This window comes from Lepisma saccharinum, chromosome 9 (assembly GCF_977018435.1).
Source record: "Lepisma saccharinum chromosome 9, izLepSacc3.1, whole genome shotgun sequence".
NCBI classification, from domain to species: domain Eukaryota; kingdom Metazoa; phylum Arthropoda; class Insecta; order Zygentoma; family Lepismatidae; genus Lepisma; species Lepisma saccharinum.
In genome coordinates this window covers 52,000,196-52,013,165 of record NC_139237.1, presented here as the reverse complement: position 1 = coordinate 52,013,165, position 12,970 = coordinate 52,000,196, and the positions used below count along the sequence as shown (strand labels likewise).

Below are 12,970 nucleotides of genomic sequence, written 5' to 3'. Positions count from 1 at the left end.
GTGTGGACGTGCAGGATGGTCATTTGGAATAAGGTTCAGTGCAACCTGTGATGGATTATGTGTTACTCTGAAGTTGGGTTTACATTATCTGTAGAAGTTTTGATAGAAGTGTTAGGTTTTCCATTCTCATTATTGGTTTGATTCTAACATCGGTTTTTCACAGAAATGGATAGAAATTTGTAATCACCCTGTATATATATACATACAAATTTTTCTAAATATTTTTGTATCTTGCATTTCGGGGCTTCCCTGGTACATCCTTGCTCGGAAAGAAAGTATTTCTCTCGTTAAGCCGCCTGTCTCGTTCTCGGCCTTGTCTAGAAGAGACTTGGTCTCGCCTCGGCCCTTAAGGGCGCACTGTGCCAGAAAAGTTATTTTCAAAGATTTATCTCCTTTCGAAACATCGCCATGACATTTCAAATTCTGAAAAATACGTATGTTTGATATTCCTCCCACAGCATCTTTGTGTGGTTTCCTTTCTAAAGGTCGAGATATTCCTGCGGTAATCTGGTGGTACAGTTAACTTATTTTCTATCACTGATACAACAACGAAAGCATACCAAAGGAAGATTTAATTGAAAGTTCTACAATATATATATATATATATATATATATATATATATATATTAACCATTAAGCCTTGTTTCCATGATTATGAAAAACTAAATATGCTGACCAAGGCAGTGATTTATTTTATTAAAAACATAAACTAAACGTAACGTTTCAACCTTCTAGTAAGGTCTTCTTCAGACTCTGTATCAAGTACAAAAGTCAAGTACAAGTACAAGACTTTTGTACTTGATACAGAGTCTGAAGAAGACCTTGCTAGAAGGTTGAAACGTTACGTTTAGTTTATGTTTTTAATAAAATAAATTACTGCCTTGGTCAGCATATTTAGTTTTTTCATATATATATATATATATTATATATATATATATATATATAATATATATATTAGAATTTAGCAGTTTTTAGAAAGGATCAACTTTTGCTGACGGAGAGCAAGAGTTCAGCACACTTTAACCAGCATTCACCGTTAGCACAATCGGGGGGATTTACCACTAGGCTATCGTAGGCTGTAGCCTAGGGCCGCAAGTCAACGGAGGCCACACAATTATGAGACGCTGAAGGGGAGGAGACCACCGGCTATTAAAATTTCTTTGTATTGTGAAAATAGTAAAATAAAAATAAAAACATTAATTCGTCTTACTTGCATATTTCATGAAAGAAGGTAGAATGAAAAGGGGTTTCTACCGTAGACTTTAAATAACTTTCATGAAAATCATAACCCTATATTCAGAGGTCACGTAACACTGCTGCAATATAAACAATTGTCCCTCGAAGAAACAAACAAACTTTTGAATTCTAATAATTGAAAGTCAAGTGGATGGATATTTACGGTGGTTGTTTCTCAGTTGGCGGCCAGTTTGGCTACTGTAATGCAGTGTAGGTTTCTATTCCTATTGGTGCATGTGTCCCTATTAGTGTTGTGTGCCGAAATGCATAGTTCAAGTAGCGCTTATAAACTAAAAGGTAGTTCAATTAATAATATTTAATCAGATGTGTCTATACAGTAAAACCTCGTTAATCCGGACAAATGGGGGGATAAGTTGACCGGCTTAACGAAAGTCCGGATTAACTGAAATAACCTAAGAGAACAGTAGAAAGTGCATTAAAACTCCGTTTATAGCAACAAAACACGTTTATTATGGTGTATTTGAAGGGCATAAGCCTAAATACACTATACAGTACAGTAGAAAGTCTGCGGGAAACAGAATTTCATCAGTGGTTGACTGCCTTTTCTTTGGAAAGTTCTCTAGTTGACAGCCGGATTAAGCGAAGTCCGGCTTATCGGGGTCCGGATTAACGAGGTTGTACTGTATTTTAAAGTTTACAGGTGTTATGAATACAGAGAATTGCAATAGAAGTGAAGTACCATAATAACGAAACTGTTAATAATAATAATAATGTCGGGCCACAACAAGGAATAGCCTAGGGTTCCAAATTTTATAAATCTCCACCCTTGTCACAATCTCTAACTAACACCCACGGGCATCACAAGATGTCTGTAAATAAGTACCCGCCAGTTTCAGTAAACTTGCGTGGCTACGTCGATCTTCCTACCAGGTCTCTGCGTATGCGTGCGTTTAATGGTGCGTGTGTGCGGCGTTTTTGCCCGAGAACAAGACGGTAATTACTTTGCATGTGCTTCAATTGTCATGCTGACGTAGCGAAACCGCACGCGAACCAAACATATGTAACACGTGGAACGGAAAGAAATCACCGGCGTAACACATGAAACAACATGTACTCGCTTCCAATAATTGAAACTGGATGGAACACCTGATCTCTGTTGACACATTGAATTATATATATACATACATATAATATCTCTGTGTGTGTGTGTGTACACATGGTCAAAGATTTGTCTATTTTTTTTCACCCCATATTATGCACCTAATCGAAAATCCACTTGCGTTTGAAGTGACAAGTAACCTTCATTGGTCAGTTTAAGCTTACTAAATATTTTGTCCTTCTCAGACACAAAACAAATATCAGTGGCAACCATGAATGTGTGGTGTGTGGTTGCATAGATACAGGATAACAATAGCTTTCATTTCGAATTGATTGATTTAGTTTATTTTACTTCGCTTTTGTGCCACTTTTGGCTAATGGCGAAGATGAGGATGAGTGATGATAAGATGAAATTGATGAAGGGACCCTCACAAACAATACCCATGCTCTGGCCAGGATTCGAACTCGTGACCCCTGGCATCGTAGCGTGCTGTGCTGACCACTCCGACACGGAGTCCGGCTAAACGAGGTCAAAAAGGTTACTAGAAGCCGTTGATAGGATAGCCTTTTTTCTCATACTAGAGATATCCTGGGAGAGGTGGAGTATTAAGGCAGCCGGAGAGTTTTGCTGATTACATGACTTCCGTTATAAATGATTTCGAGAACATATAAAATCAACTTCCCAATGATTTATCAACGTACCCCTCCAAAATTTTCACAAAAGTCTTGTTTATGATCATTAAAATAAATAAATAAATATAGCTTTGCACCCCTTTGAAAACAACCTTATACTCCCACCAAATTGAAAATTCTGGAAGAACCACTGCAACTTCCACACCCTACATGTGTCTCCATGGAACTGTACAATGCACAGCTTTAGAGTTTTCAATGAAACTGGATAGCGCGATGAACATTAAATTTCTCCCAGGAAAGATGCATTTTTAAAATCTTCAACATTCGTATTAGCACTATGAGAAAATGTGTCTACCACTGTAAGTAAGTGCATTACTGGTGCACAAATAAATCGAAAAACTTGCCATGAGTTCACTTTATGATCAGAAAGACTGTATCACTATGCAATGGACGCCGACTGAAAATCAAACCCGAAACACCTTGATTACAAGGCGGAGTTTATATGAACATACTTCGTCCAGTTTAGAATGTCATCGTAAAAAATGATGTTCAGTTTCCTTCACAAAACACCAAGTGTCCAATTAGTATTGGACGCAACGATACTTTTACATGGGTTCTCATGAAAGTATTGCTTTTCTAAGTGTTCCAAGAACATTATACTTAATAACACTGTTCAAAATACTGGAACGTAAAACTAACGTTGTAGAAGAAGTAGCCTTTACGAAAAATGTCAAAATGTTGTTCTCATTAGTGAACATTTTAATGCAAGGGAGTAGAAACAAGTTTATTAATGATAATTGTAAGATTTATTTAGCTTAATAGTCGAATTGATGATCCATTTACAACACTCTGGTAATTAACGGGTCTCGTGTTCGATTCCTAGTTGAGACGCATTGCACAGTGGTTCGAATTCCACACAAACCCTAACGTCACTGGAAAATTACCCTTGCTCCGACTGCAGTGAGCAACATAACTCGACCAGTCAACTCTGTGCCTTTTTTAAGACATAATTAAACCTTAATTATCCGTAGTATAAGAGTTTACAAACAGCATAAATGTGTATATCCTTTCCTTAGTTTACCTAATTTTGCTTCAGTCGCAATCAAAAGAGGGATAAATCCTGGATACACTCAGCAACTACGAGTAAATCGATTGTCTGAAGTTCTGCACACGTTACCCAGTCTATAAGAGACACTATTACACCATGACAACGCTCCAGCGCAACTTTCTGGAGTGGTTAAGGCTACGTTATAGGTTAGGTACACTCAGTCTACATCTCTGACCTCGCCCAATCAGACTTTCACCACAGGATCTGGTAGGTTTTGCCCCCAAACCGGCCAACAAGACGAACTTCGTGGCGCAGTAGTTAGCACAGCGTGCTACAAAGTCAGAGATCCTTGGTTCGAATCTCCGCCTGGACATGGGTGTTCTCGGTAAGTGCCCCTTCATCAACTTAATCATATAGAGTAATCCTCATCGTCGCGATTGCCCAATATTGATAGACAAGCAACGCTAAATAACAACATTAAAATAAAATCTGCTAATAGCTCTTTATGCGGTGAAAACAATTGGCAGATGATACAAAAAATTTATAGCTAGTCGCGGAATGTTTTCTTGTGTTTTGCTCCGATGAAAAATACTTTGTAAGTGTGCGAGTAACTTTTGAATCACCGTGATATTTTATCTGTGACCTAATTTATTGAATTCGCAAACCCGGTGGAAGCCTAATGCGGGATATATAACCTAATCCCCTCAAAATACTTGAAAACTAATTGCCGCAATGTAATATCATTCTGCACCGGGAACTTTTGAAGGAACCTGCACCACCCCTTTCGCCAGCTTTAAAAGCGCGATGGAATTTCGCAGCTGCCTGCGGGCCGAAATTACAAAATGAAGTTGTCTGCGGTTAGCACAGGACATAGATATGTACGCCGTTCGGGAAGACGTATGGGATTGCAGCGGGAAGCGGATCCACCTTCGCGTTCTTTCCATCAGTGTTTTTTTTGAGGGGGGGAAGGGGGAAGGGGAGGGGAAGAGCACAGATTGAAATGAAATTCTGCACATGCCACTGAGGATGCTGTGGTTGTTTCTTCTCTCCGGAGATGTTAGAGGAAAGGCTGGCGGTACGTTTTGCGATACCCCACACACACAGTCGCTGTACCTGCAGCATCCGCTTTGTATTGAAACCAAGTAGGAGCTGCGTTTAGAGCTTGTCAACTTTAAACTTAGAAGAGGGAACGGTCTAACGAGCTTTTGAAAGCCAACGAGTTAGTTTGTTCGTTAAAATCAGTGATGAATTCAGGAGGTGACCTGGGGGGAGCGGTATTCCCCCCGAAATTTCCACTAACCTGGCAGAGCATTCGGACAATAGCTATGAAATTTGTCAATCCTGTTAACTTTGACTTTCTTTCATCAACTTTAATTTAACGTAGCCTTGTAATCAAGGGATCCTAGGTTCGATAACTGGTTTAGGCACGGTTCGGTTCCCACTTTAAACTGTAGGTTCAGTCCCGATTAACCTATCTGTACATAAAGTGGATTTAAAACATCAATTCAAATTCCAGAACGTACTTTTTTCTCTGTTTTATTTTGGTAGTAATAAGAACTGATTCGGTCCTCTATATAATTTAAAGTCAAAATAATGCACAAAAATTACAGTCCGTTTTGATAATTGCTAAGGGGTGAACCTTCCACGTAGTACACCCAATTGTCAACCTCACTTCCACGTAGTACACCCTGGACTGCATTTTGCAGTCTAACGAGGGTCTGGTGTCTGGAACTTCGGCCAGTGTAATTCTCGTAGGGCTGTGTGTGTGTTGTCCTGTGTTTTGTCCTTGTTTGTGCTGAGTGCCCCTTTATAGCCTCAGGTTTTAACCCAGGTATGTAAGTATATTTAAGTTTTCAGGCACGCTTTTATTTTTGTTATGCTGGAGCCGGAATAGTGTGACGGGTGCAAAATAACCTAAATTCTGACGCACCCAAAAGTTTTAATTCAATTTAAAAAAATCAAATTGATATTTGCTAAATTAAGAAATATGATGGATCAGAATACGTTTCAAGTTTGTGTGAAGACGTTAACTGAAGTCGATCAGGAACCCATAGAAAGTTCCATTGATGATGCCATCCATAGATAAGCTTTAAAAAGCCTAGATGCCTTAGTTAGTTTGCCGTAAATGCATGTTGTAAATTGCATGCTACATTATTATTTTATTGATTGTCATGATATTATTCTTAAAATAATAAATAATTAAACTTAATTTGATTTAATTACATATTAGAAGTAAGGGGCAATTTAAAACTATTAGTAGAGGAAAGTCACCAAAACTGACATAGGGCTCCTAAACCGACACACCCCTACTTCACAGCCGAGAAGTGCTCCCACTTCACGCCAATGGGGTAACTCTATTCTCTAGGCTCTCAAGATATTGTGCGAGCAGCGAAACAAATGTTCGTGACGGTTTTCTTTGTGTAGGGAGAGATTTTTGTTTTGGGGTGATTTCAATATTTTTGTTTGTATGTTAATACGAGGGTCACTATTTATATTTTGAGCCTTGGCAACACAGATTGAAGTTAGGCGTGATTTGACGTTTGCACGGAATCGTCTGGCATTATTGACCATAACGTACTTCAAATGTTTTGTCAATAGCTTCATTTGTGTTGTTTATGTTGCCTTGGAGATTGCGCGACAACAATAAAATGGAATTAACTCGTGAACATTTTCGTGCGATGATTTTTTACGATTTTCGACGTGGATTATCAAGACAAGAGTGGATCGATCAACTTACTTCCACATTTGGCGATGAAGCCCCATCCTTTGGCACTGTGAAACGCTGGTATAACGAATTTAATCGTGGCCGTCATTTGCTCACCGACGAGATTCGCGAAGGTCGTCCAAAATCAGTTGTTGTTCAAGAAAACATTGATGCTGTGCAAAACCTAATACTGCAAGATCGTCATGTGACATACTGTGAGATTGAGGCAACCATAGGCATTAGTTCCACCAGCATATATAAAATATTACATGATCATTTAGCTGTTAGAAAGGTATGTTCTAGTTGGATCCCACACAATTCGACAAAAACTCAAAAAGACGCTCGCGTCAATTGGTGCAAACATATGCTCAATAAATACAATCGTGGTGCTTCAAAAGACGTATATAAGATTGTAACAGGTGACGAATCATGGATGTATGCATATGAGCCGGAACGTAAACAGCAGTCGACTCTATGGGTGTTTCAAGATGAACCCAATCCAACAAAAGTTGTTCGCGCTCGAAGCACATCGAAAGAAAAGGTCGCCTGTTTTTTCGGGAAAACTGTGCCTTTAGAGGAACGTAGAACGGTCAACTCTGAATGGTACACAACAATTTGTTTGCCAGAGGTCTTCGGTCAAATACGGAAAACAAACAAACGCCGTCGGATCATTCTTCATCAAGACAATGCCAGCTGTCGCACATCTCGTCTAACAACCGACTTTATGAACAGTCAAAAAATCGAATTGATGGGTCATCCGCCGTACAGTCCTGATTTGGCACCCAATGACTTCTTCTTGTTCCCGAATGTCAAGAATAAAATGCGTGGACAACGATTTTCGTCGGCGGAAGACTCCGTTGATGCGTTCAAAAAACCTATTATGGAGGTGTTTGAAGAAGATTGGAAAAACTGTTTTGACAAATGGTTCGAACGAATGCAAAAGTGTATTGACCATAAAGGAGAATACTTCGAAAAACAATGAAGCAGTTTTCAATGCCAAATTCCTGTTTTTTCATTGTTAGGCTCAAAATATAAATAGTGACCCTCGTAGTTCTATATTATTTATACTGGAAGGATGAGTAAAGTTTTATAGTTTTAATTACGTTATTGTAGATCGAATAACAATTCCAAACATATATTTATTTTATTTGTGAAGATGTGGTGTTTGTAGGTTTTGAGGTTATTGTTGTTGATGGCGTTGTTCCCTAAACCGACATACGTCAACAACTGAGTTCACTAAACCGTTCCGCCACATGAAGATGCCCTAGATGCTGAACGTATCTTTTGTGAAGCACTTGATTCTGAGGATGCCAGTGGTGAATGTGTACCATGTGCAATCTTTGGGTTCATGTTCAATGTGCAGGTGCAGAACATGACATGTACTCTGAGATTTCTGAAAGTGACTTTATTTGTGTTGCCATCGCAGACTACATAGTCCATAGAAATTACAATTCCTTTCATTTTGATGAAAGTAATTGCTTTATTCTCTAATATTCTTTTGTGTTGCTTTGTAATTTAATTCCTTGTTTATGCAGGTATGTCGGTTTAGGAACCCATCAGATGGCATGATTGTACCTTTCGTGAGAAAACTATTTTGTGAAACAAAATGTTCTTGTAATAGATCTCGTTACACAGCTTATACGAGTACTTGGGCATGGAATTGATGCTCATACTGATATATTCTACTTTTGAAAATTCCTTCTCTACTCTGAGTTAAGGTTAAAAAGCAAAATGGTATATCGGTTTTGGTGAGTTTCCTCTATTGCTTTATTAGTATTGTAATTCAATTTCCATTACATTTCCCCCGTGAAGTTGGATGTGTCTCCCCCTCCCTAGAAAGTGGCTGGATTCAACACTGGTTAAAATAATGCTCACTCCCTCCAATGGCAGTGTTTGTAAAGTTAGTGTAAGCTACTTATTTAGGCACTGGCGTACGCAGGAGGGAGCTGTTGGAGCCCTCCTGAAATTTTGAGAGAATCAAAATTTTCATATGAAAGCAGTGGAGAAAGCAGAGTGATAACTACAAACCCTCCTTATAAGAACCCCCGATTAGCACATTTGTATTTCAACAACTTTTAAACTAATACTAAAATGGTAATTACGAAATATTTTACAGCGTTTCCGCCTCCACAGAACCTTTATAGTTACAGCCTCTCCGTAAAGAAATCCTGTGTAAGTTAATGTTTATACATAGTCCAAATAAAGAATAACCCATTCAACATGTTTCATACTTGTACTGCACGCGCACTTCTTCTCGTTTCAGTCTTCAAGAGATGGCGCTGTTTATATTACATATCTAAATATGTTTGTGTTTTTTGAAGGTCTACGTAAATGGATTTGTTTTCAGGCCTATTAATCTTGTGAATTCTAGTTTCTTGTAACAACTGAAATTACACTAAACTAATGCTTATTAATTATTGGTACGAATGATAATTTCTAATACGTACTTATATTTTACTAAACTAATGTTTCATAATTGTGTGCTACGCTTTAGGTTCATTTTCATTTAATTTTTGGATTATATTAGTGAAAAACATACATACACCGCGAACGAGTAGCTAGTATGGAAATAAAGGGATAAGTAAATAAACTCTTCTACTTGAAAGAATTAGATGACACAAAATATATGTTCGCAACAAATGAAGATCAACTCAACATGTACATTTTTAAGCAAATGTATAGAAAAGTCTGGAAAGAGTAACTGAGTTATACGGTTACTCCTTTTTTTAAAAAAGTAACTAGTTACTGACTGGAAACGGCAACTTTTACTTTTTAACTGCTCCATCAGCCAATTAATAATTAATTATTAATGATTGCTAACCTGTATGGATGGACCTGGTAGCAGGAGCTTTGTATCAAGGTAGCATTTTGTCTTGGTGATTCGATGTATGTGAAGTTAAGTTCAAATATAAAACTGTATGAATCTACGTATATGATTTAAATGTACATAAACTGTTGTTTCGATATCCTTTTATTTGTTCGTGGTCATTTTGTAACTTGTTTTATTTTTGTATTTATTTTGCAGGCTGTGCTTTCCTGACCTATTATAGTCGAGACAGTGCTATCAACGCCCAAAACTCGCTGCATGAGAAGCGCACTTTGCCAGGGGTGAGTACAAACCATTAATTATCCCAAAAAAACTATTGTTTTATGACAATGAAACCCTCTATATGTGAAAAGATACTTCTTACGAGTAACTAAGGTACAGTTACTTTTCCCAAAAAGTAACTCCAGTTACCCTTTTTCAAAAATAACTTGAAAAGTTAAAACCATGCTTGGTTAACCCGTTGTAATTTTGGAAGAACGCTCTCGTGTGCACTGCATAGCACTCAACAGTACTGCAGTGTTGCACGAGGGGTGGAAAGGAGGGAATTAGATAAGCAGGAAGCTTCGTCGGTAGAGTTGGTGCACTGGGAAATGTATGCGTGAGTAGTTCCCTCGCTTCTGCTCTGCTGCTTACTGACCTTGTGGTGCAGTGTTGAGGTGTAAAGCTCGCATCACACAGAGCGCTTGCTGGCCTCCACAAGTGCGTACGAGTTACCCATGACTGTTCTATACTATTTATACCTTATATAGCGTGTTGCATGTAGGAACTGCAGGCGGGCTGTTCTTTCATTTATTAATACCCCTTTAGGACTGACATTATTTATTATTAAAGTATAATAAATGATATAGATTTAGATACGAAAATATAGATATACGAAAGTCGGAAGTTTTCTCTTAGGCTTATTAACTGACGTTAAACTTGTACTCGCAAAGAATGTTATGAATTTAAATATTTTATTTCTATTCTTTCGAACAATGATTTTGTTCATTATCGTTGAAACACACAGAATAGTAACTGCAGAAGTAAGTATTAACTTACAGTTACTCAGTATAATTCGTAATTGATTTGCATTATTTTTACTTCGCGTTTTGTGCCACCTTTGGCAAATTTACGAAGATGGGGATGAGTGATGATTTCATGAAATTGATGAATGGACACTCACAAACATCAATGCCCAGGTCAGGATTCGAACCCAGGACTCCTGGCGTCGTAGTGCGCTGTGCTAACTACTTCGCCACGGGGGCCGGCAGTTACTGAGTATAATTAAGCTCATATATTTAAATATGAAAATACAGATACAAAGATGTTGGGAATATACCGTTGTACTTGAAACACGTATGCAACCTTAAACACGTGCTCGCAAAAAGTGTCATAAATTTTAAAATTGTTAATTCTATTCCTTTCGAAGCATACTTTTGTTCGTTATTTGTTGAAACAGATGAATAACGTTGGAAGTAACTATCAACTTTGTTACTCTTTATGTAAAGAAATAAAAAGACTTAAAGTTATAGTTACTCATTTAAAAAGTAACTAGTTATTGTTAACTTTACTGAAAAAACGTAGGTCCTTATTTACAAACGGTGACTAAAGCGAACCTAAATGTCTAGCCTCCGTTCGATATCTCAGAATCATGTAAAGCTACGTACAAGCATGTAATTTGGTGTGCAGAAAGATGCACACGAGATATCAACTAAACCCTAATTTTATTCTCCCGAAATGTTACGTCAACAATATTGTAGCAACAATAAATTACAAATGTTACATAGAAAGTTAACTAGATTAGCTTTTATATTTTTGAATCCCAAAATTGTCGTTGCAAAACTTTTCGTACTTAAAGGAGACCCGCAACCCTTCCCCCGCTTCCCGCATATCGTTTGCTTCCATTTTATTGGTCCTTGTATGAACGCAGGAGAGATCCTTCCCAGGAGAAGTTCTTTTCTGTTCTCCTCTCTCCGTCGGAAAGCGACGAAATTTGTATGGCCCATGAAAAGTACGAGTGTGCATCACCCAGACCCCCATGCCTGAAATTTATGTATAAACGTGAAAACTTGAGATGGGATTTTGGTGTGGTAGGATTCTTCCGAAGGGGAGCCGCTCTCCCCCTGGGCCCCCTTCGCTCTTTCAAGCTCTGTAGGCGCTTTGCTATAGCCCGGATAGATTGCTTGAGATTTATGACCACGGAGGCTCCGAATACTATAGACAACTCCGTCCTCCTCGCTTCCCCGTAAGAGGCGAAACATGGCCGCCGAGGCAATGGCCCAGTACCGCAGTTTGCGTTATCTCTTCGTCCCCTGACGGGTATTTACGCTTGCCTGCTTTTATTCTGGTGCGAGGATGGTTCATGGAAGAGACGGTGATCATTAAAACCGTTTTGCTTTGGTGTGGTGCCACGTTTCCAGTAAAAGTAATGTTAATCAGTAAGGAAAACTGAATTTGTAAGGGTTATTTTTCCGTAAAAAAATCATGTCTTCAAAACCAAACCCTTAGTCAGCACTAAACAGATAGAGGTTTGAATCGCTAATCTCTATTTATCACGTGTACTCAATACAGCACTTGGTTCTTCATTCAGGTAAGGTGTGGAAAGGTAAAGTTACCCGTGCATACAGCACCGTGCCACCATGAAGATACATTCAGGGTAGGGCCACCCATTCTCGATCTCGGGGGCCTCCCCGATGGCGCAGTGGTAGCGTCGTTGCTCTGCAATCAAAGAAGTTCCGGGTTCGTTACTCGGTGGAGGCACATAGAGGTTCGGATCCTACTTTAGACTGTAAGTCCAGTCCCAATTAGCCATACTGTGCATAAAGTGAAATTAAAATACGAAACAAACTGGTTCTAGGTAATTTTGGAGGTGATGTGATCAGCACCACGCTCCGGCCACCTGTAACCCCCCCCCACGTACCCATTGATTTGAGACTGGGTGAGCCCCGGAGCCGCTTTATGCTGGCACTAGGCCGGAGTTGTTACGATCTTACATCGCCCACTCCGGGAATCGAACCCTGGTCTACCACGTGACGCCCTGCCAACTAGACACCGCGGCTCTTTAGGTCTTACATAAGGAGCTTGTAACTGCTTGCGATTTCAAAGATCCTTTTTTGCTGACCTCTGTGGCGAAGTGGTTAGCACAGCATGCTACTACGCCAGGGGTTCCGACTTGGAATCTTGGCCTGGACATGGATGTTCTTTGTGATCATTCTCCTCATCTTCGCGATTAGTCAAAAGTGGCAGAAAAGCGCATAAAATAAACCAATTCAATAAATCAAAGAGCCTTGTAAATTACTATGGCCCGGATTGTTACGTAATTACTAGACCTTTGATTTTATGTTTTTAACCCATTTTTTCCTTTGCAGGTATATAAGAAATAACAAGTTACATCAGCGTTTTATTTAAAAAAAACAACAGAACTGATGAAGTTTCATAGTGCCTAAAATAAACTATTTTTTTTGTTAGAACCTCTTTTATGTTT

General features: G+C 38.8%; 1 protein-coding gene across 1 annotated transcript in view; it reads left to right on the top strand.

Moving 5' to 3' along the window:
• LOC145992425 (CUGBP Elav-like family member 6) overlaps nt 1-12,970 on the top strand; it is a 773,411-nt gene that overhangs the window by 203,150 nt on the left and 557,291 nt on the right. Inside the window, exon 2 of the mRNA XM_083128809.1 lies at nt 9,706-9,788. Within this exon, the coding sequence (XP_082984935.1) occupies nt 9,706-9,788 (83 nt within the window). The remainder of the gene's footprint in view (nt 1-9,705; nt 9,789-12,970) is intronic.